Here is a 25,445-nt window from a genome sequence, read left to right as displayed (position 1 = left end):
CATATTACCAAAGTTATTTCTATCAGAAGAACGATAGTAGTAATAGTTTTGGATCAAGTCTCTTTAGGTTGGATTATTTTCGGATTTGACTTGTTCGGGTTGATTTTGGGTTTGAAGCTGGTCATTTTTAGATCTATTGTTGAGCTACTTATTTTAATAATTAGATATAAAGTAATTATTTATAAGAACATTTGTTTTTGGATCGGGTGAGGTTAGCTTGGGCCAATAGTATTGCAAACAAAAGCATTCTTAGCACTGCAATGTTTAAATAAAGAAAATAAAGACATGAAAATGAGAATAAAATGGGTAAGTAAATAAAGGCTAGTCAGTCTTGGAAAGATTAGCGGCAGCGAAGACGACCAGTCCTCCTGGCGGCAATAAGACCAACCTTGTGGCCTGGTGGTGCATCTCTACGAACAGTACTGGCATGACCAATATGGTGGTGGTTAACTCCTCCGTGAGGATGCTCAACTGGATTCATAGCAACACCACCAACCTTAGTCCAGCAGTTCCTCTTCACTCTGTACTTGTGGTATGCATTTCCTGCCTTAAGAAGTATCATTATCAGGGTTGTGACTTGTGAGAGATAACAATAGCGTAATCCCCAGAAGCACGAGCAAGAACACCACGATCACCAACATGATGTTCAACATTACAAACAACAGCTCCTTCAGGAATACATCTCAAAGGAAGAACATTCCCAATTATAAGATTAGCCTTCTTCCCACAATAGATGAATTGACCAGTGTACAATTGACCGGTGTACATACCCTCAGCAGCAACGAAGAGCTCCTTCTGGTGCTTGTACCTGAAAGGGTGTCGGAAAGTGACGCGAGCAAGGGTACATTTATTTATTTAGGAAGACCAATAACAATAAGGGTCTTTTTGAATTTTGATGCCATAATTAATTGAATATGTCTTCATATCTTTTAAGTTTTCTTCTTTATTTATCTAACGATTGTGATGTACTAACTGCGCCTCTAACATGTCTTCAATTTTAAAATGCTTGAAAATTATAGAGCATGGTATAAAGGAGGAAGGTACTCACACTTTTTCGTTTTTCCCAAATCAATACTCATACAATTTTGACTCTTCAAAGAAGTAGTATTATATACAGTAACTGTAAACATATGTTTACATTCGTACCAAACACAAAGAAATCAGTACTCGAATTGGAATTGGGTTTAATTAATATGATTCATTCAAGATCAGACATGTTGTATGTACATCAACACATGAAACAATAACTTAATTGGAGTATGTTATACTCCATCAGGCATTACCAAAGAATCAGAAACCTTTCCAGGTAGCAAGAATTTCTTGGAAGATTTCGGCAATCAATTCCCTATCAGCACATTGAAGAAACACATTGAATTCATCGCGAAGATCATAAATCTTTCCAAACTGGACCAAATACCTCATACAGCTACTCTTAAGCTCAGCCAGCTGGTATAGAGATGCATTTTGTAGTCTTTCTAGTACATTATTCGCGTCAATGTCCTCAAGGAGGCTGACATGGCATGCTTCTTTCAGATCTGCGATGTCGTACTTGTCAGCTGCACCAAGGAGGGAAAGACGGTGGTGCAGAAAATCCTTGTGCTCTATGCAGCCGTACAGGTAGCTGAGCAAGGCTTGGCAAGAATCTACTGTCATGTCTGATATGTTTATGGTGGAAAATTCCTTCTCCTGCAGGTCGTGAGAGAACATGCTTTGAAACACCGGGGACCGTGCAGCTAAAACTGCCCTGTGGGCTCCGACACACCCATCGGACGTGTTGATCGTGATGTCTGTGTAGATGCCCTCTGTCAGCATCCGTCTCAGGCCGCTGAGAGCTGAGCTGTTAGACCTCCTGCTGCTTGACCCTTCTGCCCAGATGGAACAAGGCTCCCCACCCTGACCCTGCAGTTTGATTTTTCACCTTAACAAACACATATCTATATGTACTATACAGAACATGACATACTTATTTGTGCTGTTTCTGATTAATTGAAATGCTTACTTTTGGAGACCAAGTCTTCAAGTCCAGAAACTCAACATCAATGATGAATTTCCCAGTTAGTGGAACGTCGATAGGCCAAACAAAATCGTCGTTGCTTTTGAGCTGCTGGTCTGTTATACCTGCACTAGCATCGCAGACAAGATTGATGTAACTCTTATAAATCGAAAGATCATATATATATATATATATATACGATCATCACATTAAGATGGAAATGTGCATGAATAACAAACATACCAGGGTGAACGAGGGGCTTGCGATCACCAACAGAAGACAAGACACGGATAGAAAAAGACGCGATGGGAGGATTATCTCTGGTGAGATTGGAAACCTCAGGATACAATTTTAACATCAACACCCTATTCTTCTCTAAAGCCAAGTGCCAATTCCAAAGGCCAATCTTAAAAGGATCAGAACGACGGTAAGTGCAAGAAGAGAGGTTTTCGATACGCCATTGAGCGAGGCGAGAGGTGGTATGAACACGGTAAGCAGAATCCTTCATCCTCCACCCAGCAGATGAAGAAGCAATGACAGCAGTGATGTCATGGATGCAATCAAATATACCATCCAACAACTCTCCACCGCCTGCCTTACCCAGCTTTTCTATTTCTTCTTCTTCCGCCACAACTGCTGCTTCTTAATACATACTCAATCTCTTTCTAACTCACATACCATTACTTACTCAACCTTCTCTGTTATAGATTCTTTATTTATTCACAAACAAAAAAAAGATTCCCTGATTAATATTATTATTCATTGATTAAGGTTATTGTTGGACCCATAATATTAATCCCCACTTGGATTGTGGTTTCGGGCACGCAATCATTCATTTTGAGATACCATTTTCGTTTTTTGCTTTACGTCACTCTTCTTCATACCCTTTTCTTCCAGGCAATAGCCTACCTGAACCAACCCCCTCTGTTTTTCAGACATAACAGTATGGGTTGTAGCTACTTTTATCTATGTATTTTTCTGGGGGTACTATGGTAATCTCACAAGTTTATTATTCACTAGATATTTTTTCCTAACTCAATTTAATTATTTGTCTTAAACATCATTAAAAGCTCATTCCATTTTAGAGACAAACAAAAGATGGTGTAAGAGTGCAAATTTACACCCGAGTGTAGGATAGACATTAGATACCTTGTGGATATAAGTTATATTTAAATGAGATTTATGCTCAACTTTTGAAATAGTAAGCCTCAAGTTGCAGTTAAAGGAAGGTAAAGAACTTTGCTTTATTTGGTTTAGGCCTTTGGTGGCTTAGAAGCAAAGTATCATACAATTAGCTTTATCAGTCTTCATTCTAGAAATCCAAACCTCGTTTCCATCTTATTAATGAAACTAATTGAATGAGCTAATAGTAGAATTACATTAATACTCCTTACTTCCATCTGACTAAAGTAGTAAAGATTGAGGTTGTAAACATCAATGGTTTGATAGATGAATGTAAGGTAAGGTTGCATCAAAATGGCTTGTGAAGAAGGGTTTAACCAAAGTAGAGTGACATGTGGAACCATGGTATGATATCATAATAGTCAGGGTAAAGGGTAGCTCACCTTTTTCTTGACAAACCAATAGAAAACGACCATTGAACCAACCAAAATCTAACACTTTCTTCAGCAACAACCCATTAATCAATGTGGGCCATCTTCTTTAATTGACTAATTGCTGTTTAAGTTTAGTGGACCAATTCTCTTAAGCGTGTACATAAAGACATTTGGAGCTCAATACATCTTAATCAATCCAAACCATTCATATATGCATTTTTCCCTAATACCTTTATTACCTTCCCTCCATATTTTCATTTACTATTTGTTGTTAATTTTGACTTAATTCACATACATATCATCAAAAACAAAGGTAAACATAATGAACTACTCTGCTTATATTTAGTTTAGACAAAAATTTGTTCAAAAGATAGGAAAGAACACATTCTTATGTTCACATTGTTTAAATTGGATTTTGGCTCTCTAATTTTGATGACTTTTCTCTCTATATCTTCTCTAGAGTTGAGAGTATAATTTATAAATTTAGAGAGCTTAACAATTTTTTCTCTCCACATTTTTTTTTCAAATACAGAAAAAGGAATTCAATGTTTAAGATTTTGGTAATACATTGCATTGAAAATACGTAATCTAAAGTTGAGATCTGCTCGTACTACTTTGGACATCTCTATCACAACATTTAAGACCAAAATTACACATGAAATTCATCGTCACTCACTCAAACCTTGATACAATCTTGTACCAAATGAATTGTGAGTAGTATTGAGACAACATATATTTGCTAATCATCACCAAGACCAACTCGTTTAATAAGATATCATACTTGTTAGTATTACCATAATCATTGTGTTTAAAGAAATACATTTCGTATGATTTAAGTTCTCCATTATATGGATAGAAAATTGATTAGTAAATATAGTACGCCATATACAAAGATTTGGAATCAGTGAGAATCAGTGGCGGATCTAGGATTTGGGTAATGGGGGTACGGAATTATGTTTAATAAAAAAAATTTACAAAATACAAAGTAATATGTGGAGCATAATAATTTTTTCTTAACTAAATTTTGAGTTAATAAACCTTTTAACTATTGTATTAGTATGTACAAATCTCTTGGAAAAATAAACAATATCACCTAAGAGACCTGTTATTGTAACAACAGGTCTCTTTGTTCAAAGTGGAATATATAATCTAAGAGACCGCCTGGGACCAGTTTTAAAATAGGCGATCTCTTAGATTTAAATACTTAACAAAAACCGCGCTGATTAGGTTGTTTTGGCGAGCTACTGATAACAGTACCTAAGAGACCACCTATTAGATACAGGCGGTCTCTTTTTCTATCAGATTTTTTTTTTTTTTTTTTTTCGCGGAATGGGGGTACAGTTTTAACTCTATGTACCCCCTAGATCCGCCACTGGTGAGAATCTTCTCACCACTTTTAGAATTTAAAAAATACAAGGCAAATTCCTGATTGGAGAGAAAAGGCTGCTGCATAAGCAAGTTGACAAAAGAGAGGAATCTGTGAGTGCTAAAATACAGGAGTACACAATACATGTCCCTGTCTCTGAATCCATCAAACCTACTACGAGTAGTATATAAAATCTAATCTATCAGCAGATTTTTCTAATCTATAAAGGTGATCAAAATCAGCCAGTAATAGTACTAATTAATATAGTGCACTAGTCCATCTAATCAGATCTTCAATTTCAATTCATAGACCCCAAAATTTACGACGACAATACATCCATTCTGAAATAAGTGATGCCAAAACATTGATTGCATACAATTATAGAGTTTATTACATAAGTCTTTGTTTTCAATATAAGTATTGATCGACATACATGTAGTTTTCAACTATATAATAAAATATCATCTTATCCTTTGGAAATGTAGTATGGGTACAACAAAATCATGGAGAAGCTTAATGCCAAATGTATGCATAACATTTCACATGTCATTTTCAGCACCAAAATAAGTATGGCTAATACTTTGAAATAAATACATAAGATTATTTGCCAAAATTACTGTGAGATCATCTTATTTGTCATTTTACCTGTTTTCCCGTGATGTGCAGAAAAAGTGAGATGGATTGAAATGGCAGAGCAAGTTTATATAGCACTCAACTTCCACCAAACTTCAACAAGACTTTCTATTCAACTTAAAAGTTCAAAAACAGACCTTAAATGACTAACCAAATGCAGAGTGTCTCCTCCTAGATCGGAGCATACCATACTTATTCTGGACAGTGGACTCCTGAATCATGATATCAGCAACTGTAGTACTGTAAATAGGTAAAGAGAGCACTGCCCAATTTAGTGCTTTTTTAAGCTTGGACTGTAATTGGCCTTGCCATTTACCTGAATAGTGAATACCCTATCCATACTGGAATGGTAATCAACTGGCCAAAATAGTCCTTGTCACATAATATCTCTGTGTCAATCTCCCAAACTTCTCTCATCTTCTTTGCATTTGCTGATTTTCATTACAAAATTAATCAGCAAACAAATCAGACACGCAACCAACTTTAGTACAAATTTTAAAGAAAGAAAAGAAAAGAAACACTATGTAGGAAACGAAAGCAAAATAAGATAAAAGGTAGCCCAAAACACAAGGCCAGAACTTCAAGGATGAGGTTTCTTATTCAATTCAGAACTGGCTACTCAGCACCTCCATCATGATAAAGAAGCTTTAATCTCTATTCTGATTTTTTTGCTTTTTCAGAGACTTTGCTTCAGCACTTGAGCGTAGAGGTGGCCAACATTCCATAATCTGAACTACAGAAGCATATACTTGCGATGTAGTGAGTTAATGTTTACTAATGTGTATATTACATGACAAGTAGGATTATTTAAGGTCTCTGCCACAGTGCTACATAAACAAAAAAGATAACTTTTTACAGGATATTACACATTTGCTAGCTTAAATTTTCAAGTGAAAACAAAAAATTTTACATTCAATATCCCTCTAATATCTGAAACACAGAGAGCCATTTAAAAAAAATATAAATGCATGGAAACATCTAGACTTCTTTTAAGGACAACACTGGAATCTATTGCCATTACGCTTCTTCTTTTCAACAACACAGTCACCAGTCACCACTTACAGAGATATACAGACAAGGTTAAAATGAAGAACACAACAGATTCAGGTCACGCAGAATCTTTTGCACGTAATATCTTTGAAAGCTCTTTTACAATGGGCCTTTCTTTTATATCCTGCTCATTCTTGAGGTGCCACTTCTTTGAAGTGTTTTCAGCCTAAAATAGCAAACTTCTAGTTATTAGTCTTATTACACATCTACACAAGCATAAAACAAAAGGTTAACAAAATAAACTCATCAAGCAAAGCTAGTATGTACCCAATCTTTCAGGGGGTGCAATTGCTCTTTGATATTCTCGAATTTTGGCCGGACTAAATCCCTTCCCTTTGTCCGAATATCATCAGTCTGTGATGTATTGATTTCATGTAAGCAAACAAATCAAAGAAACATACTACTCTATATCTCATAAGACCAGATTCCAACAGGTTCAAAACTCAAGTCCAACTTGACTAATTGACTTGGCTTTAATGTAAAAGATCTATGTACATAATCAGATATAAACTACAACATTAATAAGGTTCAAACTATATGAATTTTATGGCAGCGCTAACCTAAACAGGCATTATCCATAAAATATTCACTAGCAAGCTTTTTTCATATTGTGTCAATTGTTGCATCAGGCTCTAAAATGTACCTATTGTGATAATAATAAATATTACCCTACACTTATATCCCTGATCACGGACTCCTCAAAAGCCCGGATCCGCAATATTGGATATGGTTAAATCAGCACAAACTCTAAACAGTAAGCACATCTAATATGAAGTCTACATACAAAGGCTCTCATTTAAATGATTTAGTAGCCGACAAGATAAGCTTTTCGACTATAAAAAAAGGATGCAAATATGCAATCTTTCCAAAAGTTGGTGAGCAATTGGATTGTGCTATATGATCTTTCTTAAGTACCCTTAATTCCTGTCAGAAATATTATTATATTAAATTATTTCAGTCAATAATATGATTTTGTTTAATGAGCCAAGCATCAATACATGCGAAAAATTAACCATACAAAAGTCACATCAAAATCACCATTATCCTGGTACTTGTTCAATCTAACTTGTATCCTTGGAATAGTTAGAAATATCAATATCAAGGGTTTAGGAAGGACATAGAACATGTTCAAGATACAGAAATGATTGGAAGAAAGAGCAATTGATTGACTTACATTATGAAGCTCTAGCTGTGATGCAAAGAATCCGAATGTGAGCGCAGCACTACCAAAGATAATTGCAGTGGCAATAGCAAAGGCTTTCCCAACTAGAAGCAAAAATAATCAACAATATTACAAAACAAATGGGGAAACAAAGTTTAAATGAATAGAGAATGAAGGCAAGGAACAAGGAAAAGAATGCATACTGTGTGCAAGACCTTCGGCTGCAGCTCTGGCTTTATCAGGATTGATGTGTGTTTGATGTTGGAGGCGCAAGTCATTGGCTGTTGATGCTGTAACCGATGACTGCGCAGTCGGCAACTGCCACCTGCATCCACACCATGACATTGATTATGATCAACTCTATATCATCGCCCTTTGCAATTCTCTCTACATCAAAAACCTAGACGAGATCACCTCTATATCACTACCCTTTACTACTCTCTTATGTGGCAATGCGGGATAGTGTAAGATACTACTCAATAATTTTAAAGCTTGATAATTGAATAGGACAGCATATTCAATTCCTTCCATATACAAATTCTAGTAACCAGTGGTTAATATTCCGAAGTTTATCTAATTAAACTATCCCCGAATCCCAAAAAAGAGATGAACACATGAATAAAAGAGAAAGCAGACCTCTTGGGACCAAAGGTAACTTGGGGAAGAGAGAGAAAGCCAGTGAGAGGATTCAGAACATGAGGGGAGACAATGGAGTGAGGGGCATTTGTGGAATTGGGAAGTGCCCATTTTGCCGAAGTTGAGAGTGATGAATCAGAACAAACCTCCGTCCGATAAATCTTGGCCGGTAAAGAATGACGGAGAATCTCCGGGAGAACATCCGGAGATTCCGAATTAGAATTTGAATGAATTGGGGTTTTGGCTGATTTCGTGGTTTTCCCAGCCAGACGACTTACGGCGTGTTTAGATTCTTCGAAGAAATAGGCTGCTTCCTTCCCCGCCAATCTCCCCGCCAGAAAACTCATTTTTTTTTTTTAAGGATTGATTGAATTGAATTAATTTGATGATCAAAAGAGAGGTTCCGGTTTTAATGGTGGAATTTCCGATTAAGATACTTTTTTTTTAATTAAGATAATGTAGGATGATCTTTCTTCCCAAGTTATTTTTGATCAATATTTTTTTAACCTTCAAAATTCCACTTTTTCTATAGAGCTTCTTCCTTCCCAAGTTAGCTTTGGTCAAATTTCAATTATGTCACTCTATCACTGTCTTTTATTGCATTTGGGTAGAAAATAAACCAAAAAAAGTATATTTGTAATTGTTAGTATTTGACCACATAAATTAGGTAAAACTTTGGATGGAAGGGTTACAAATTATGAATTTAATTTAAATAAGGAGTATAAATTAAGGATCTTTTCGCCGATATTAAAATTTGGAATATGACAACAACTAGGAGCATCAATTATTTTAATCAAATTCTACATTTGTTAGTTATTTTTATTTTTAATATTAAATGTAATGGTATGTAAGAGGAAGGGTGAGGGGTCACATGAGGAAGAGGAGATAAAGGATATCCCTCAAATAAGTCCCATAAGGTGAGGACTGAGAAGCAATGCCACTACTCCACCACCTCAAGCTTCATTACATTTGTTGGGTAATTTTAATTTGATCTAGGAGTTGATTCCATTCTATTCCTTCCCTTCACAATATGAAGACTACTAACAAAAACAAACATATATGATTATATGAACCTTCTTAAGTTCACTTATACCATTATACGTTTAAGTTGAAAAATAAAGGCAACAAAATACCACAATTGTTATTTTGTATTTTTCATTCTGAGAATTAGAAGGTTTACATCATCGGTCCTTTTATTACAAGGCAAAGGCCTAAAGCATTTGCTTATAGCGCTAGTAGTTAAGAGTAATTGGAAGTACTCTAGGCTCTAGCTACCTAGTTAGAATCTATATTAGATTCAATTCTAGCCTTGCAAATTAAGTGAGTTTGCTCAAGCAATTAACTAATGCATTTGGTGTTCAATTCGCGTTAGAGTATGAAACTTAAAAAATTTACATGTATGATTAAGTTGAAACAATACTCCAAGAAAAAAGGCAACAAAATATATATATATTTTTTCATTTCTGAAATTATTAGAAGTTTACATGCTAAAATCTGCAGATTAGCTATTGGATCGTACTAATAGATTGTCCTCAGTCCTTTTAATACAAGGTAAAGGCCTAACGCATTTGGTTATTGCGTTGGGACTTAGAATCTTAGACTCTAGCCTTGCAAATTAAGTGAGTTTGCTCACTCAATCAACTAACGCATTTGGTCTTTGCGTTAGAGCTAGACAAGTAGATAGGTTGATCAAAGCACCCTACCATGAGTTTGGGATCTCTGTTCCCAAACAAACCATCAATCGAGTTGATGATAGTGTGCGCACGCAGCTTCAATTCACAGTACACTTTGAGAGCGAAGTAAGATCACTCGACCAGTTCACTAGTCCTGACTCCACATCAAAGTTTTCCAAACTTAAAAGTAGAGGAAGCACCTACAGGGAAAGTCTTGTTACATCTAATTCCATGGCCTTCCCCCTTTTTGTTATGATAACCGGGGTAATCCCGCTTATCAAAGCAAACTTCATCAACCAAGTGCAGACCTGCTTCAGTAGCAAGTTCCTTTATATTCCACCGATCAAATGGTTGACTGGTCTTGTGAGTTATGTGTATTTCTCCATTTATCGCCAAGAGCTTGTAAGCGCTCTTGAAGAATCCAATCACCAGTTCCTGGTGAAGTCTGCAAGAGAAGTCATTATAATATAATTAGTTAAACACGTACACTAACTTTTAAAGTAATATTTTAGGAAACATAAAAAGATATACATACGTTATTTGGTTTTCATCATGCTCGCGATAGAGGAGATCAGCATGAGGAAAATTGAACACTATTCGATCAAAGCGTTGATTTCGTAACACAGACCGTTTGCTCATTGTAAGAGCATCCACTCCGTACAACAAAACGCAACCCTTCTCCTCGAGGAAGTCAAGGTTGCTCTCTGCATCTGTATATCTCAATTCCAGCTTCTCTGCATTAATTCAGTCCCAACATTTAATCATTATACATACATACATTGCTACTACATGCATAATGTATGTTCGTCTAAACAAATTAAACAATAAAATAAGTTCCAAATTAAACAAACTCAAGTATACCTTTGGAATCGCGGGAAGTAGCAGTCATGTTCCCGGCATTTCTGAAAGATTTAGCTAGGCAGGCGGCGAATGAGAAATCGCCCTCACCAACTAGCAGTATCTTCTGCTTGTTGCTATAATGTTTGATCCGTCTTTCTTTGACCATATGTTTTTTTTATACTAGGAGATTGTTTTTTTTACTTTATGTTTATTTAGCAAGTACACTAACAAATGGTTTTTTAACATTCCAATATGCTTGAATCAATCAGGCCCCTCTCTATATATAATATGGGGTGGGATATGAAAAGCACTCAACCAATTCCTACTTATTCCGATTCTCTGCTAAGTATTGGAAGTATCTTTGTCAACTTTCCCTAGGCATTCATTTGGAGTATAACTGTTTCCAATTTTTTGGTACTTAGTTTGGATAAAGCATTAAAGATCTATCTCACATACTTGTAATACTACTTAATTTCCAATAAAATGTCTCTTAGTTTCTCTCAAACATCATTATAAAGAAGTAAACTTGCATGCTCTTTCATATTCTTATGACTGTATTATGTTACGGAATGGAAGGCCACATTCAATTCCTCAGTTCCAGACATACAAAAGGTCACTACAATAATCGATCTCCTAGTAATCTAGTGTGTATGTACGCACGTGTTCCTCTCGACTGCCCCAAAAATTTCTCATCTTGGGGGTGCATTTTGTGCCGTAACAAGCTATGAGTATCAAATTCTAGCAAGCTCATTCACAGAAATTTGAAAATTAAAGTAAAAATTGCATTACCGTTAAATGAAGATCAGAATACCTTAAGTGCAAGTATATGTTACTCAAACTCTTCATTTCAATTTTTTAATTTTTATATTTTGACTTCAACTTGTTAAAACATTGACTATAAAAATTCGCTGCATTTGGGATCTTGTTAATTTTACCTTGAAATGAGGGCGATAATTGAGCCTCGAAGATGGATATGTAGAAGTAGCATTGCCACGTTCAATATTAGTCTACATTTGACAGGGTTTGCCCCTCATTTGCAAGCGTGCCCTGCGCACACACAAACACAAATCTTCATCCCAAAGAAGATCAGATAACAATCATCTATGAAGCTCAGAGGTTATTCTTCACCAAAAGAAAGTCCCTCTGGTTGAAGACTTTTCCATGTCTTAGCATCAGATAGGTTTATCATCTTATTAACAAATCACAAAATCGCAATGGTTTATGCCCTCACAGGTGCCCTACTAATATGAGAAATTCAGGGGTTGCAGTGGAAACGTACAATAGCTGTACAAATGCTATTTCATCAGCAACCAGTAAGAAGAGATCAGTAGAATTGCTCATTTGCTCTAAAATGGTTCAAACATTACACATACTTGAGTAGCTTCTCTTTACAAAAATTTGCAGATGCACAGCACGATCATAGCAGCAGAATCCAAGCTGTGATTTGGAATAAAGTGGGTTAATAAAAATTTTGTACACAAAAACCATCAGACACCATAATTTGCCTCTATTCTTCACAGCAGTCGAAACTAAGAGTGACAAATATTTTCTAAGCTATGTTTTAACCACTCTATCCTTTTAAGACTCAAGCGATGGAGCTCTTGTAGATAGATAATGAAGTCACTTGAAGGTCTGCCAGAAGCCATATTAGTGAATCTCTCATAGCCTCGACTTACTGCTTCATGGACATGGTAGCTGATTCTTTCCTCACGACTCCCAAATGTATCCTCCACATAAGTAAAATACCAACGAAATATCCTAGCAAAATCTTCTCTAAACCTTTCATTGACTGGAGACCTCACATTCCTGGAGAAGAGAGTTACTGGTTTATATCGTGAATCAGAGTGTTTAAGACCAATACTAGTTGCAGGGTTCCTCTCTTCTTGATATAGATGGTGAGGTATAGTTTTCTCTGAAGTCTTTCGACTGTGATTGGTGGACACTTTCTTACGTCCAAGTGATAAGATGAACTTGAATGTGCTGCATTTTCCCAAGCGAAAAGGCTCATCACATCTTGAACCGTCTCCTCTCTTGTTGTTATAGCCAGGGTAGTCCTCAATTTTAAACGGGACACAGCTGATCAGTAAAAGTGAGTTCTGAGAAGCAAGTTTCTCGAGATTCCAGAGACAATATGGACCAGACGTTTTGTGGTTAACATGAATTTCACCATTGGATCGCAGCATATGACTAGCATTGTTAAAAAATCCATCTACAAGTCTCTTGTGCTTGCTGAAGACACCAAAACAACGCAAATAAAAGCCAATAATTATTGCTAAGCTAATTATAACAAAACTTCCAAGAATTACCATTTTCTGCCTCATATAAGCACAACTCAATTTATAAAAATCCTTAATAGTTTAGTGTGGTTATACCATGAGAGTTAATTACATGCAACGCAAGGAAACAGAAATTTAGCAATATATAAACAAAGTGTTTCAAGTTCCATATTTTTCTTGACAATTGAAGATTTTAGGACAATAGCATAGTGTCTCAAGCATGAAAGATTTTCACTTGATAAAACATCAAATCGTCAAGTAAGATATTGTAAGATCAACATGTAGAAGTGAAGGCATGCAGTAACAATATTATCTCAGCAGTTTGTATCCTAAGCTACCTCAAAGTCTCAAACCAAAAAAATAGGTACTGAGCTTACTTGATTAGATGCAGGCTTTGTTCTGTTCCATGAAAGCCAGCGTGGGGAAAGTTGAAGACAATGCGATCAAACTTCCTCATTTTGAGATCAGTGTGAAACTTCATCTTGGTTGCATCAACCCCATGTATAAGAGATGCTCCTAACTTCTCCAGGGAATCCAAGTTTGATTTTGCTCTTTTGTACTTCTTTATCAAAGAATCTGTTTCAGGAGTACATACTTATAAGTTTGGAGCCAATATAAGTTGTTAAATGCAATTCCTTAGTGTGATAAAATTGAATATACTTGACTTAAGATGACTAAAACGACAGATTGCTAGAAGATAATCCACATCACTCCAAACATTCAGCAACTCAGTGTTAGTGAGATCAACAAATCAACACTTTCAAATGTTATCAAACCAGTATTTTTAGATTTTCAATAAAGCCGCTAGTCTTTAAGTCCTTAAAAGACAAGTAGATTAGTACTTAATATAGTATAATTCAATCATGAATAACTTGCTAAGTGCTTCCACCAACACATTAATAAAAGAAATTATGAAAGCAAAAACAACTAACTAGAAACAATGTACATATGTTAGAACATAATTCAAGGGTAACAGGTATTTGGACTCATTGATTGTTGCAATGAAGTTTTAAATTCTCCTAAATTATAGTATATGTTACTTAAACTCTTCATTCCAAGCTAGTTTGGACTCATAGAGGTCAAAGAAAAAGTAAAGAAATATATATGATTATATGAACATATGTCGCCTACTAGGTAGGACCATTCAAATTCTTAACTAAATCCAATAAATGCTCATAACCATTTGAGAAACAATCCATCCAAAATCCAATAATCAAGACACTAAAGTAGATGATCTTGACATAATACTCAAAATGTGATTCAATGAACTGTGAATAAATTTAGCTCTCAACATATTCAGATTAAGTATATATATAAGCTAATAACCAACAATTATGATTCAAGATTGCACAATATTAAAAAGATTATGACTTTATACTAAAAAGGAGATAAACAAGGAGCATAATCCTCAAGGATAGATAAATAAAGTCAAACCCTAAAAAAAATGGTGACAAATATATTACTTGATCAATCTATTTAACACAACAATGTCAAAGCCTTAATCCCAAAAAGACGGGGTCGGATTTACCGAACCCCACACAAATTAATAATATAGCAAGTGGAAAATGATGTATGGATGTTGACCCATGAGGAAACAAAAATCCAGCAAAATTCAAAGTGAATAAAAAAAAAAAGAAAATGAAGAAAACCCAACTATCAGCAAACACTTCCATATAATGTGCATTAAATAAAATAAAGAAAAGAAAGAGAAACCCTAGAAAGAGAGACCATAAGAGTCGAGTGAAGTAGCGAGAATGTTAGCAGCAGAACCAAATGAAAGTGCCAAAGATAATGCAAATGAGAAATCTCCTTCACCCAGAAGAAGGATTTGATGTAAAGATGAATACTGATTATTCATCCATTTCTCTGTTTCGTCATCTCCTTCTCCCATCACTAATTAATCACACTACAACTTCAATTGTGCTCTTCACTGCTAACTCAATTCTATTTTCTCGCTCATTTATTTTCAGATTGTATTCTTTAGTTATTCTCTCTCTTAATTTTACTTACTTTTTTTTTTTTTAAAGGTGACTTCTTGTATTCCGTATATAAACTTGATCCTCTTGTTTTTTTTAAGCGCTCAATTTTGATTAAGTTTATAGGTCAATCTAAAACTTTGACTAATACGAAGTATATTTTAAGATATTGCTAAGGATGTCTCGGGTGGGTGGATAAGCATTTAGACCTTGTTCACTTTACCTTACAGAAAAAAAAAATTCAATAAAAATAATTTAAGTTCAGTTGAATTAATTTCATTCCAGTAAAAATAATTTCAGTTCAGCAAAAATAATTACAATTCAATAAAATTAGTAAAAATGAAAGAATATAATAGGAAAAAATATAATAGAAAATATAATAGAAAATCAGTTAAAATAATAGAAAATCAGTAACAATAATTTCAGTTCAGCAAAATAATTTCACTTGGAGAAAAAATATAATAGAAAATTAGTAAAAATAATTTCAGTTTAGCAAAATTAATTTCAGTTCAAGAAAATTAATTTCAATTCAGTTAAAATAATTTATGTTTAGCAAAAATAATTTCAGCTCAGCAAAAATAAGGTGAATTGAACGGGACCTTAAAATAATACCTAAAATGGTATTGATTTGAGAAAGCATGAAAAAATCACCCGTCGATCGGTGTAATTAATGCTCATTTTAATTTAATCTTTCTACTTTTAGCTATCCTATCCAACGCCCCGGGACGTTTGTTAGCTTTTGTAATATAAAAATAAGTATAAGGGCCTGTTCACATTTACTTAATTTCAGTTTAGCTCAGCTCCAATCAGTTCAGTTCAGCTCCAATCAGTTCAATTCAACTCTCAATTTCCTTCTTTCATAAAATATTCATTGCAGCTAAGTTCAGTTCAGTTCAGTTCAGCTCCAATCAGTTCAGTTCAACTTCAATCAATTCAGTTCAGCTTAGTTCAGTAAATGTGAACAGACCCTAAATTATAACTATGAAATATTAATCATTATTAAATAAGAGGATTTTAATAAGTTCTCAATTACTAATTTTAAAACATGGAGTAAAATGAATCTATTCCTGTATTAATATCACTAATATGCGTGTAATCGATAATTTTATTTTAAGAAACTAGAACAATTTGTACAATATTTAACATTTTTTTATAAATTGAACTTGGATCACCTTGCCTTATTAAAACATAATTGTACTTTTTTTTTTTGAATTTATTTATCTTCAATTTTTTTGAATAATTTCTTCAAATAATTGATCCTATGGTAAAAACAATATGGTCTAACTTCTTCAATAACTATGAAACATTTAGCTCTTCGTTAAGATTACTCGTATGTATTGAGCTAATGTACGAATAAGTTCTATTGAGAATAAATTACAATTCCAAATGTCTAAATAATAGGACTAATAATAACGGAGAAGGTAAAATCAAACATAAAAGGTTTTTACCATCATATCAACGCATTTTGAGTAATTTTTGATGTTACGGGGTTCGGTGGGGAAAAATCTTGAGATCTTATGGGATACATCTTAGGGTCATATAGTGACGTTTGAAACCATATATGATCATTATATGTTATCAAAAATGTCTGTGATAGACTTGAGTTCACGAAATCGGTGCAAAAACGAAAACGGGTAAATTGATCGTTTTAAGGCAAACTAGAAGGTTCCACCCACCCAATTGGACTCCTTGAGGGTATTAGAGACCATGGTTAACATCTCGGAAATTTTTATTTACAGGCGAAAAAAGGTAAAAAAAAAATCAAAAATTGAAGGCTAGTATCCACGGTTTTTGAGGAATTTTTGATATTATGGGGCTCGGTGGCGAAAAGTCTTGAAATCCTAGGGGACACATCTTAAGGTTATATAATGACGTTTGGAACCCTATATGACCATTATATATTGTCAAAAATGTCATTGGTAGGCTTGAGTTCACGAAATCGGTGCAAGTACGAAAACGGGAAAATTCACTGTTTTTAGGCAAATTGAATGGTTCCACCCTCCCAATTGGATTCCTGGACGATATTAGGGACCATGGTCAACATCCCGGAAATTTTTTTTCCGGGCGAAAACAGGTCAAAAATTTCCAAAACTGAAGGCTATTAGCCTATTATCCATGTTTTTTTAGGAATTTTTTATGTTACGGGGGCTCGGTGGTGAAAAGTGTTGAGATCATAGGAGATACATCTTAGGGTCATATAAGGACGTTTGGAACCATATGTGATCATTTTATGTTGTCAAAAATGTTCGTGGTAGACTTAAGTTTACGAAATCGGTGTAATTACGAAAACGGGTATATTGAATATTTTAAGGCAAATTGGATACTTCCACCCACCCAATTGGACTCCCGGAGGGTATTAGGGACCATGGTTAATATCTCGGCAATTATTATTTTTGGGCGAAAAAGGTCAAAAAAATTTCAAAATTGAAGACTATTATCCTCGCTTTTTGTGGAATTTTTGATGTTACGGGGCTCGGTGGCGAAAAGTGTTGAGATCATAAGGGAAATATCTTAGGGTCATATAATGACGTTTGAAACCATATACAACCATTATATGTTGTCAAAAATGTCTGTGGGAGGCTTGAGTTCAAGAAATCGGTGCAAGTACGAAAACAGGTAAATTTACCGTTTTAAGGAAAATAAGATAGTCCCAACTACCTAATTGGACTCCTGGAGGGAATTAGAAATCATAGTTAACATTTCTGAAATTTTTATTTCCGGGCGAACGTAGGTAAAAAAAATTCCAAAATTGAAGGCTATTATCCCTGCTTTTTGAGGAATTTTTTATGTTACGGGGCTCGGTGGCGAAAAGTCTTGAGATCCTAGGAGATATATCTTAGGGTCATATAATGACGTTTGGAACCATATATGGCCATTATATGTTGTCAAAAATGTCAGTGGGAGGCTTGAGTTCACGAAATCGGTGCAACTACGAAAACGGGTAAATTGACCCTTTTAAGGAAAATTGGATGGTTCCACCTACCTAATTGGACTCCCAGAGGGTATTAGGGACCATGGTTAAGATTTCGGCAATTTTTATTTCCGGACGAAAATAGGTAAAAAAATTCCAAAATTGAAGGCTATTATTCACACTTTTTGTGGAAATTTTGAAGTTACGGGGCTCGGCGGCGAAAAGTTTTGAGATCCTAGGAGATATATCTTAGGGTCATACAATGACGTTTGGAACCATAAATGATTATTATATGTTGTCAAAAATGTACGTGGTAGGCTTGATTTCGAGAAATCGGTGCGAGTACGAAAACGGGTAAATTGACCGTTTTAAGGCAAACTAGAAGGTTCCACCCCCCCAATTGGACTCCTAGAGGGTATTAGAGACCATGGTTAGCATCTCGGAAATTTTTATTTCCAAGCGAAAAAAGGTCAAAAAATTCAAAAATTGAAGGCTACTATCCACGGTTTTTGAGGAATTTTTATTATTACGGGGATCGGTGGCGAAAAGCCTTGAGATCCTAGGGGATATATCTTAGGATCATATAATGACATTTGGAACCATATATGATCATTTTATGTTGTCAAAAATGTTTGTGGGAGGCTTGAGGTCACGAAATTGGTGCAAGTACGAAAACGGGTAAATTGACCATTTTAAGGAAAATTGGATTGTTCCACCTACCTAATTGGACTCCCGGAGGGTATTAAGGACCATGGTTAACATTTCGGCAATTTTTATTTCCGGGCGAAAAAAGGTAAAAAAATTCCAAAATTGAAGGCTATTATCCACATTTTTTGTGGAGTTTTTATGTTACGGGGCTCGGTGGTGAAAAGTTTTGAGATCCTAGAGGATATATCTTAAGGTCATACAATGACGTTTGGAACCATAAATGACAATTATATGTTGTCAAAAATGTCCGTGGTAGGCTTGAGTTTAAGAAATCGGTGCTAGTATGAAAACAGATAAGTTGATCGTTTTAAGAAAAATTGGATAGTCCCACCTACCTAATTGGACTCCCGGAAGGTATTAGGGACCATGGTTAACATTTAGACAATTTTTATTTCCGGGCGAAAACAGGTGAACAAATTCCAAAATTGAAGGCTATTATCCACGCTTTTTGAAGAATTTTTGATGTTACAGGGCTCGGTGGCGAAAAGTCCTGAAATCCTAGTGAATATATCTTAGGGTCATATAATGACGTTTGGAACCATATATGACCATTAGATGTTGTAAAAAATGTATGTGGGAGGCTTGAGTTCACGAAATCGGTGCAAATACAAAAACGGGTAAATTGATCGTTTTAAGGAAAATTGAATAGTTCCGCCTACCTAATTGGACTCTCGGAGGGTATTAGGGACCATGGTAAACATTTCGACAATTTTTATTTGCGGGCCAAAATAGGTAAAAAAATTCCAAAATTGAAGACTATTCATACTTTTTGATGTTACGGGGCTTGGTGGCGAAAAGTCTTGAAATCCTAGGGGATATATCTTAGGGTCATACAATGACATTTGGAACCATATATGACCATTATATGTTGTCAAAAATGTGCGTGGTAGGCTTGAGTTCAGAAAATCGATGCAAGTACAGAAATGAGTAAATTGACCGTTTTAAGGCAAATTGGATTGTTCCACCCAAATTGGAGTCCCGAAGGGTATTAGGGGTCATGGTAAAATTCTCGGCAATTTTTATTTGCGGGCGATAAAAAGCATAAAAATTCCAAAATTGAAGGCTTTTATCCACGCTTTTTGAGGAATTTTTTATGTTACGGGGCTTGGTGGCGAAAAGTTTTGAGATCATAGTTGATACATATTAGGATCATATAATGACGTTTGGAACCATACATGACCATTTTATGTTGTCAAAATGTCCGTGGTTGGCTTGAGTTCACGAAATCGGTGCAATTACAAAAACGGGTAAATTGACCTTTTTTAGGCAAATTGGATGGTTCAACTCATTCAATTGGACTCCCGAACGATATTAGGGACCATGGTTAACATGCTGGCAATTTTTATTTTCAGGCCAAAAAAGGTCAAAAAAAATTCAAAATTGAAGGCTATGATTCCCGTTTTTTTGAGGAATTTTTGATATTACGAGGCTTGGTGGCGAAAAGTCTTGAGATTTAAGGGGATACATTTTACGGTCATATAATGACGTTTGGAACCAGTGGCGGATCCAGAAATCATAAGCAGCGGGGTCACTATAAAAATTATCTACTATTCAAGCAAATTTTATAACTATTAAAAATTAAAAATTCCACAAAAAAAATTATAAGTCATATAAGATTCTTGAAAAAAAATCATGTAAAGTACAGTACATAAATAATTCTAAGGTAGTTGCCCTCGACGAGGTTTCATATTTTGAAAGTGGTACATAATAGTTTCATTGGAAATAGTCTCACAAATATCCCTTTCAATGTATGCCACCAAACAATCATTCAAAAATTGATCACCCATCTTATTACGCAATTCGGACTTCACATATTTCATGGCAGAAAAGGCTCTTTCCACACTTGCAGTCGCAACTGGTAAAAACAATGCTAGCTTTATGAGAATATGTACCGATGGATATATCACATATTTCCCTGTTTCAACCATCACTTTACAAAGATCACCAATTCCAACAAGACCTTGAAACTCATCACGTTGTCGCACATCAATGATAAAGTTTCTCAACTCAGAAGAAAGTCCCCTAATATCATTTGAATCAAAATCATAGGGATATAGTTCTGCCATTCTTACCAATTTCACCACATCAAAATTATGGAATGAGTTCTTAGGACACAAGCAAGCCACACAACGGAGCAACTCCGTATTGATTTCATTGAAACGGTTGTTAAGCTCTTGAAGTTGTAAATCAATAGTAGCATAAAACACCTCTACACGATAGTGATGTTCATAAGTGATTTTTGGAGCATTTCTCTTTGGTCTTCCTGGAGTCATATAAAAATAATTCATGTTAGGAACATCAATATCATGACCATAACAAAACTGATTTACCTTTTCTAACAAATCCTCAAACTCATCATCTCTCATCAATTGGAGGCGTTGCTTGGATGCTCCGACCAAAACCATTGCATTGATAATATCTTGATCCTCCCTTTGCAAAGCTAATGATAACTCATTTGTGATACCCAAAAGATCAAACATGAGGTGCAGTATGAATGCAAAATCAAATGAGCGTAATGAAACCAAAAGACCACGTGCATTCTTTCTATGTCCCGAAAAAGAAGCATCACTATAAATGAAATCCAATACATCAATCACATCTGGGTACAACTCAATAAAATTCAACAATGATTTATAATGAGATCCCACCTTGTTTCCCCCGGTCTTTTTAGACCAAGTTCTTGGTTTAACCCCTTTCCAGTTTCAATCTCACCATTATTTATTTGCTCTGCAACTCTCATGGAACGTTTTTCTCGAAGAATATCTTGCCTCTTACAAGAAGATCCAACAACATTGAGTATATCAGAAACGACATCAAAGAACCAAATTACATCAACATGATTCTTAGAAGTTCCTACAAGTGTTAATTGTAACTGATGGGCAAAACAATGAACATAATAAGCTGACTTATTTTCATTCAAAACCAATGTTTTAAGTCCACCAAATTCACCACGCATATTACTTTCCCCATCATAACCTTGTCCTCGTACACTTGTCATACTTAACCCATTTTCCAACAATAAAGATTCAATGGCAGATTTGAGAGATATGGCACAAGTATTAGGAACATGCATAAGTCCAAGAAAGCGTTCCACAACCAAACCTGACTTATTAACAAAACGCAACACAACAGCCAATTGCTCTTTGACAGAAACATCACTAGATTCATCAACTAGTATGCCAAACAATTCACCTCCAAGTTCTTCAATAATAGCTTTAGTTGTTTCTTTAGCACATGCATGCACAATATCTTTTTGAATACTAGGAGCAGTCATTTGTAGATTTTTGGGAGCATTGTTTAACACAACTTTATCAATTTCACCATTTAAAACAGCAGCAACTTTTACAAGTTTAATGAAATTTCCCCGATTACTAGACTCATCAGATTCATCATGACCACGAAATGCCAATCCCATCCGCAACAAATATCTAATACATACAATAGATGTATTTAAACGAGTCTTATAATCATTTTTCATTTGAGGTGTTTGCAATGGATTGAATGCTGTTTCAATGGAAGCATGGACATTTTTCAGATTTAAATATTTTTCAACAGCTTTACTGTGTGAGCTTTCAAAATCACCAACATGCAAATCTAACCTATCCTTTTTATTCCAAGATGAAAATCCATCAACAACAAAAGCATCACCCCCACCTTTATACCCCTCAGGTTTGAACAAGTAGCAAGGAAAACAAAACAATGCATCTTTTTTAATGCTATATTCTAACCAATTGCTATAATCATCATACCAACTAGAGTTAAATCTTCTCAACTTATTGCCAATCAATTTTTGGGGAAAGATATGAGTGCGAGGTTGGATAGGACCAATGGTAATATATTTTTGTCTTACCGCCTCTTGGAATTTAGAAGGATAATCTGAAATTCGTGTTCTTTCTCCTGGATCAATTGGAAGATTTTCTAAATCAACTTGCTCATCACAATTAGGAACGGGTTTAGACGATTTTGGGGTACTCCCATCACTTGTACCTTCATCCTCTCTAGCCTTTTTCCTTATTACAAATTTGTCCATAACTGAAAAAAATATGAAATATACATATATTAATTTGAGTCTATACAATAACAGTAAAAAAAATCTTGTCACTTTCGAACATTCAAGAAGGTATATTAACATATTGTATAGGTTAATACTTAAAAGGTATAAATCTAATCTAACTATTAACAAATATTAATAATTTGATACTTAAATAATTCATATAAACTAAAAGGAAAATTTGCCAAGAATAATACCACCTTTCAGTGGTCTTCCATAAATAGAACGACATTTGAATTATTTCAAAATAGAACCACCTTTGACACACATTTGCCAAAAATGGAACGTGACCTGTTGGTAACCTGTTTAATAGGTTACATGTGACACATGTCACAATATCATTGGTCAATTTTATTTTACAATTTTTTTCAACCTTAAAATAAAAAATACTTAAAACTAAAAAAGCTGAAATTTTAAACAAAAAAAAAAAAAAACACTCCCCCTATCGGCAGCCACACCTGCACCACCTGCTCCGCCAGCAGCACCCTCCTAACCCTGACCCGACCACTGCACCCAACCACTACCCTTCCCCTGAACCACCTTACCCCCACCATCTTCATCAATCATCACTCCAGAAAACCCCCTTTCTCTCTCCTCCACATACCACCACCATGGCTAAAAACCACCCCACTTTCATCCCAAATCGAAACAGATAATGATGTGGGTATTGATTCCAATAAGACAGAATTGCATAATTTTGACATTAAATGGGATAAAAATGGTGGTGAAATAAGGAAGCTTGATATGCAGTTCGAGTCGCGTAGTAGTGGAGGTGACGAAATTGGAGGAGTTGCTAGAGAATTGGCAGCGGTAGAAGATTGCTTGGCTTTGGTTTTAGGGTAGGGGGAAGGTGGTTCAGGGGAAGGGGAGGGCTTGGCTATCCGGGTATAGGTCAAAAGGGTGCCGCTGGAGCCAAGTAGGGGGCTCAGGCCGCCGACAGGAACTGGTTGTACTGGGGTGGTTGTTGGCGAGGGGAGGGGAGGGTTTTTTTTCTTTATTTGTCTTTTTTAGTTTTAAAATTTTTTTAAGCTTTTTTAATTTAAGTTTTGTATTTAAAATCATTATTATTAAAGAAATACTATATGTTTAAAAAAAAATAAAAAATAAAAAAAAACAAATATTTTAACCTATCACACATGTAACACATGTCAAACGTAACCTGTAAAATAGGTTACAGGTTTTTTTTTCCATTTTTGGCAAATATGTATTAAAGGTCGTTCCATTTTGAAATAAACCAAAGGTCATTCCATCATTGGAAGACCGCTGAAAGGTCATATTATTCTTGGCAAATTTTCCAAACTAAAATTAAAATTAAAGAGCATAAAAAATTAAAAACCAAAAAAAAAAAAAACAATTACCGTCAGCAGGTCGCAGCCGCACAACCAAAGTATGAATATTGTCTATTGATTGTATTCTTCTTGGATGAATGGATTAAAAAAAATTAAAAAAATAGGTTTTGCTTTTGAAGGTTTGACTTTTGATTGTTGGGTGAAATTAAAAAGTGTAGTTTTATAATGATATTAAGAAGAAAGAGAGTAAAGAAGTGGAAGAACAAACTGTAGAAAAAGTCTACATTCACTTACAGAATTAATAAAGAAAAATAAAAATAAAATAGGATATACATAATAGGAAGTCTTGGAAACGTAAATTAGGGATATAAAATTTATCTTTATTTTTTTTTACCTTTTATTTTTCTAAGAATATGGAAAGTCTCTTGAAAGTGGTAAAATAGGGGTCACTTTTTAGCTATAAGTGGGGTCATCTTTGTATATATAATTTTTTTTTTCCCTGTACTAGCTTTTTTATTAAAATTTTTTCAACAAGTGGGGTCCAATGCCCCCCCTTATTTCCACATACATCCGCCACTGTTTGGAACCATATATGCTCCCTCAAGCATCCGTTACTTTTGATTTTTGCATTTTGGCCATTTTTTCTCTCGTGAATATAGAAAATAAAAGCGGAATAATAATGGAAGGTGTATTTGGTATACACTACATACTATTATTAATATAGATGACCAAAATTTTCACTTATTTCTTGAAATTGCAATGATTTGAATTTTGCATTATTAGAGAAAATTTTTGAAATACAATATTCAGCTTTATGCATTACAAATGCCCCGTATGTTATGTGAGTATGTGACAATTCACAAATTCCATAACGTAATATCAAACAAATTTTTAAGATACTCTTAATTCAATAATTTACAATCAACAATCTCATAAGCATAATTGCATAAACTTGCTCATTTATCCAAGTTGAACCTTTAAAGACACCTGCATAAACATAGAGGATACGAAGGATAGTCAATGTTCCACCAAATTAGAAATTGAATCAATAAGACCACACTAAACTAAACAAGACCTTCAGAAAAAGGACCAAGATAACATGACCCAATGTATGCAATATACCAAAACACATTGAGGTGGATTTCTCAAGACTCTCACAAGGCTCGCAAGCTATAATAACATTGGATTTTAATAAGAACTAAAGAAATTACACAAAAATTAAAAGAATAGTACTCTAATTCTCACAAGAATAGAGGGTCTCTTTCTAATCGCAACTAGAAGATGATCACAAGTCGCAACAAGTGATGTTTTTAATTAACAATCAA

General features: G+C 34.9%; 3 protein-coding genes and 2 pseudogenes across 4 annotated transcripts; all 5 read right to left on the bottom strand.

Annotated features, from left to right (window-relative positions):
• Positions 1–340: 340 nt before the first annotated feature.
• LOC145604482 (large ribosomal subunit protein uL2 pseudogene) lies at positions 341–843 on the bottom strand (annotated as a pseudogene).
• Positions 844–1,092: 249 nt separating this feature from the next.
• Positions 1,093–2,969, bottom strand: LOC145605935 (BTB/POZ domain-containing protein At1g55760-like). Of its 2 annotated transcripts, none has more exons than XM_081662001.1 (3): positions 2,237–2,969; positions 2,000–2,118; positions 1,093–1,899 (listed from the first exon to the last, which is right to left on the bottom strand). In XM_081662001.1, exons 1-3 carry the CDS (start codon positions 2,499–2,501, stop codon positions 1,291–1,293), a joined length of 993 nt encoding a protein of 330 aa, XP_081518127.1. In that variant the 5' UTR covers positions 2,502–2,969; the 3' UTR covers positions 1,093–1,290. The 2 variants fall into 2 exon arrangements, with proteins under 2 accessions (XP_081518127.1, XP_081518128.1); XM_081662002.1 differs by having other exon boundaries at positions 1,093–1,893; positions 2,237–2,966.
• Positions 2,970–6,351: 3,382 nt separating this feature from the next.
• On the bottom strand, positions 6,352–8,849 carry LOC145605938 (uncharacterized). The gene is made up of 5 exons (XM_081662006.1): positions 8,397–8,849; positions 7,964–8,085; positions 7,773–7,864; positions 6,866–6,952; positions 6,352–6,764 (listed from the first exon to the last, which is right to left on the bottom strand). The coding sequence occupies exons 1-5, from the start codon at positions 8,741–8,743 to the stop codon at positions 6,657–6,659; spliced, it is 756 nt and encodes a 251-aa protein (XP_081518132.1). The 5' UTR covers positions 8,744–8,849; the 3' UTR covers positions 6,352–6,656.
• A 1,385-nt stretch (positions 8,850–10,234) lies between these two features.
• Positions 10,235–10,958, bottom strand: LOC145604481 (heavy metal-associated isoprenylated plant protein 41 pseudogene; annotated as a pseudogene).
• A 9,480-nt stretch (positions 10,959–20,438) lies between these two features.
• On the bottom strand, positions 20,439–22,810 carry LOC145604480 (uncharacterized). Its single transcript, XM_081660365.1, has 2 exons — positions 21,493–22,810; positions 20,439–21,379 (listed from the first exon to the last, which is right to left on the bottom strand). Exons 1-2 carry the CDS (start codon positions 22,808–22,810, stop codon positions 20,439–20,441), a joined length of 2,259 nt encoding a protein of 752 aa, XP_081516491.1.
• Between the last annotated feature and the right edge of the window lie 2,635 nt (positions 22,811–25,445).

The sequence above is a fragment of the Chenopodium album genome, chromosome 22 (assembly GCF_948465745.1).
Source record: "Chenopodium album chromosome 22, dcCheAlbu1.1, whole genome shotgun sequence".
Lineage (NCBI taxonomy): Eukaryota > Viridiplantae > Streptophyta > Magnoliopsida > Caryophyllales > Amaranthaceae > Chenopodium > Chenopodium album.
Note: the sequence above shows the minus strand (reverse complement) of the source record. Positions and strands in the feature narration are given on the sequence as shown.

Bases quoted from the DNA above. Each gene is read 5' to 3' on its own strand.
- LOC145605935 (XM_081662001.1), bottom strand. From the start codon at position 2,501: ATGAAGGATTCTGCTTACCGTGTTCATACCACCTCTCGCCTCGCTCAA. The intron at 2,119-2,236 runs GTATGTTTGTTA...ATGCTAGTGCAG, and splicing joins CAAGCCCCTCGTTCACCCTG to GTATAACAGACCAGCAGCTC. The intron at 1,900-1,999 runs GTAAGCATTTCA...ATCAAACTGCAG, and splicing joins TGAAGACTTGGTCTCCAAAA to GGTCAGGGTGGGGAGCCTTG.
- LOC145605938 (XM_081662006.1), bottom strand. From the start codon at position 8,743: ATGAGTTTTCTGGCGGGGAGATTGGCGGGGAAGGAAGCAGCCTATTTC. The intron at 6,953-7,772 runs GTAAGTCAATCA...AATACATCACAG, and splicing joins CACAGCTAGAGCTTCATAAT to ACTGATGATATTCGGACAAA. The intron at 6,765-6,865 runs GTACATACTAGC...TTGCTATTTTAG, and splicing joins TGCACCCCCTGAAAGATTGG to GCTGAAAACACTTCAAAGAA.
- LOC145604480 (XM_081660365.1), bottom strand. From the start codon at position 22,810: ATGGACAAATTTGTAATAAGGAAAAAGGCTAGAGAGGATGAAGGTACA. The intron at 21,380-21,492 runs GTGAGATTGAAA...AGTTGTACCCAG, and splicing joins TGCAGAGCAAATAAATAATG to ATGTGATTGATGTATTGGAT.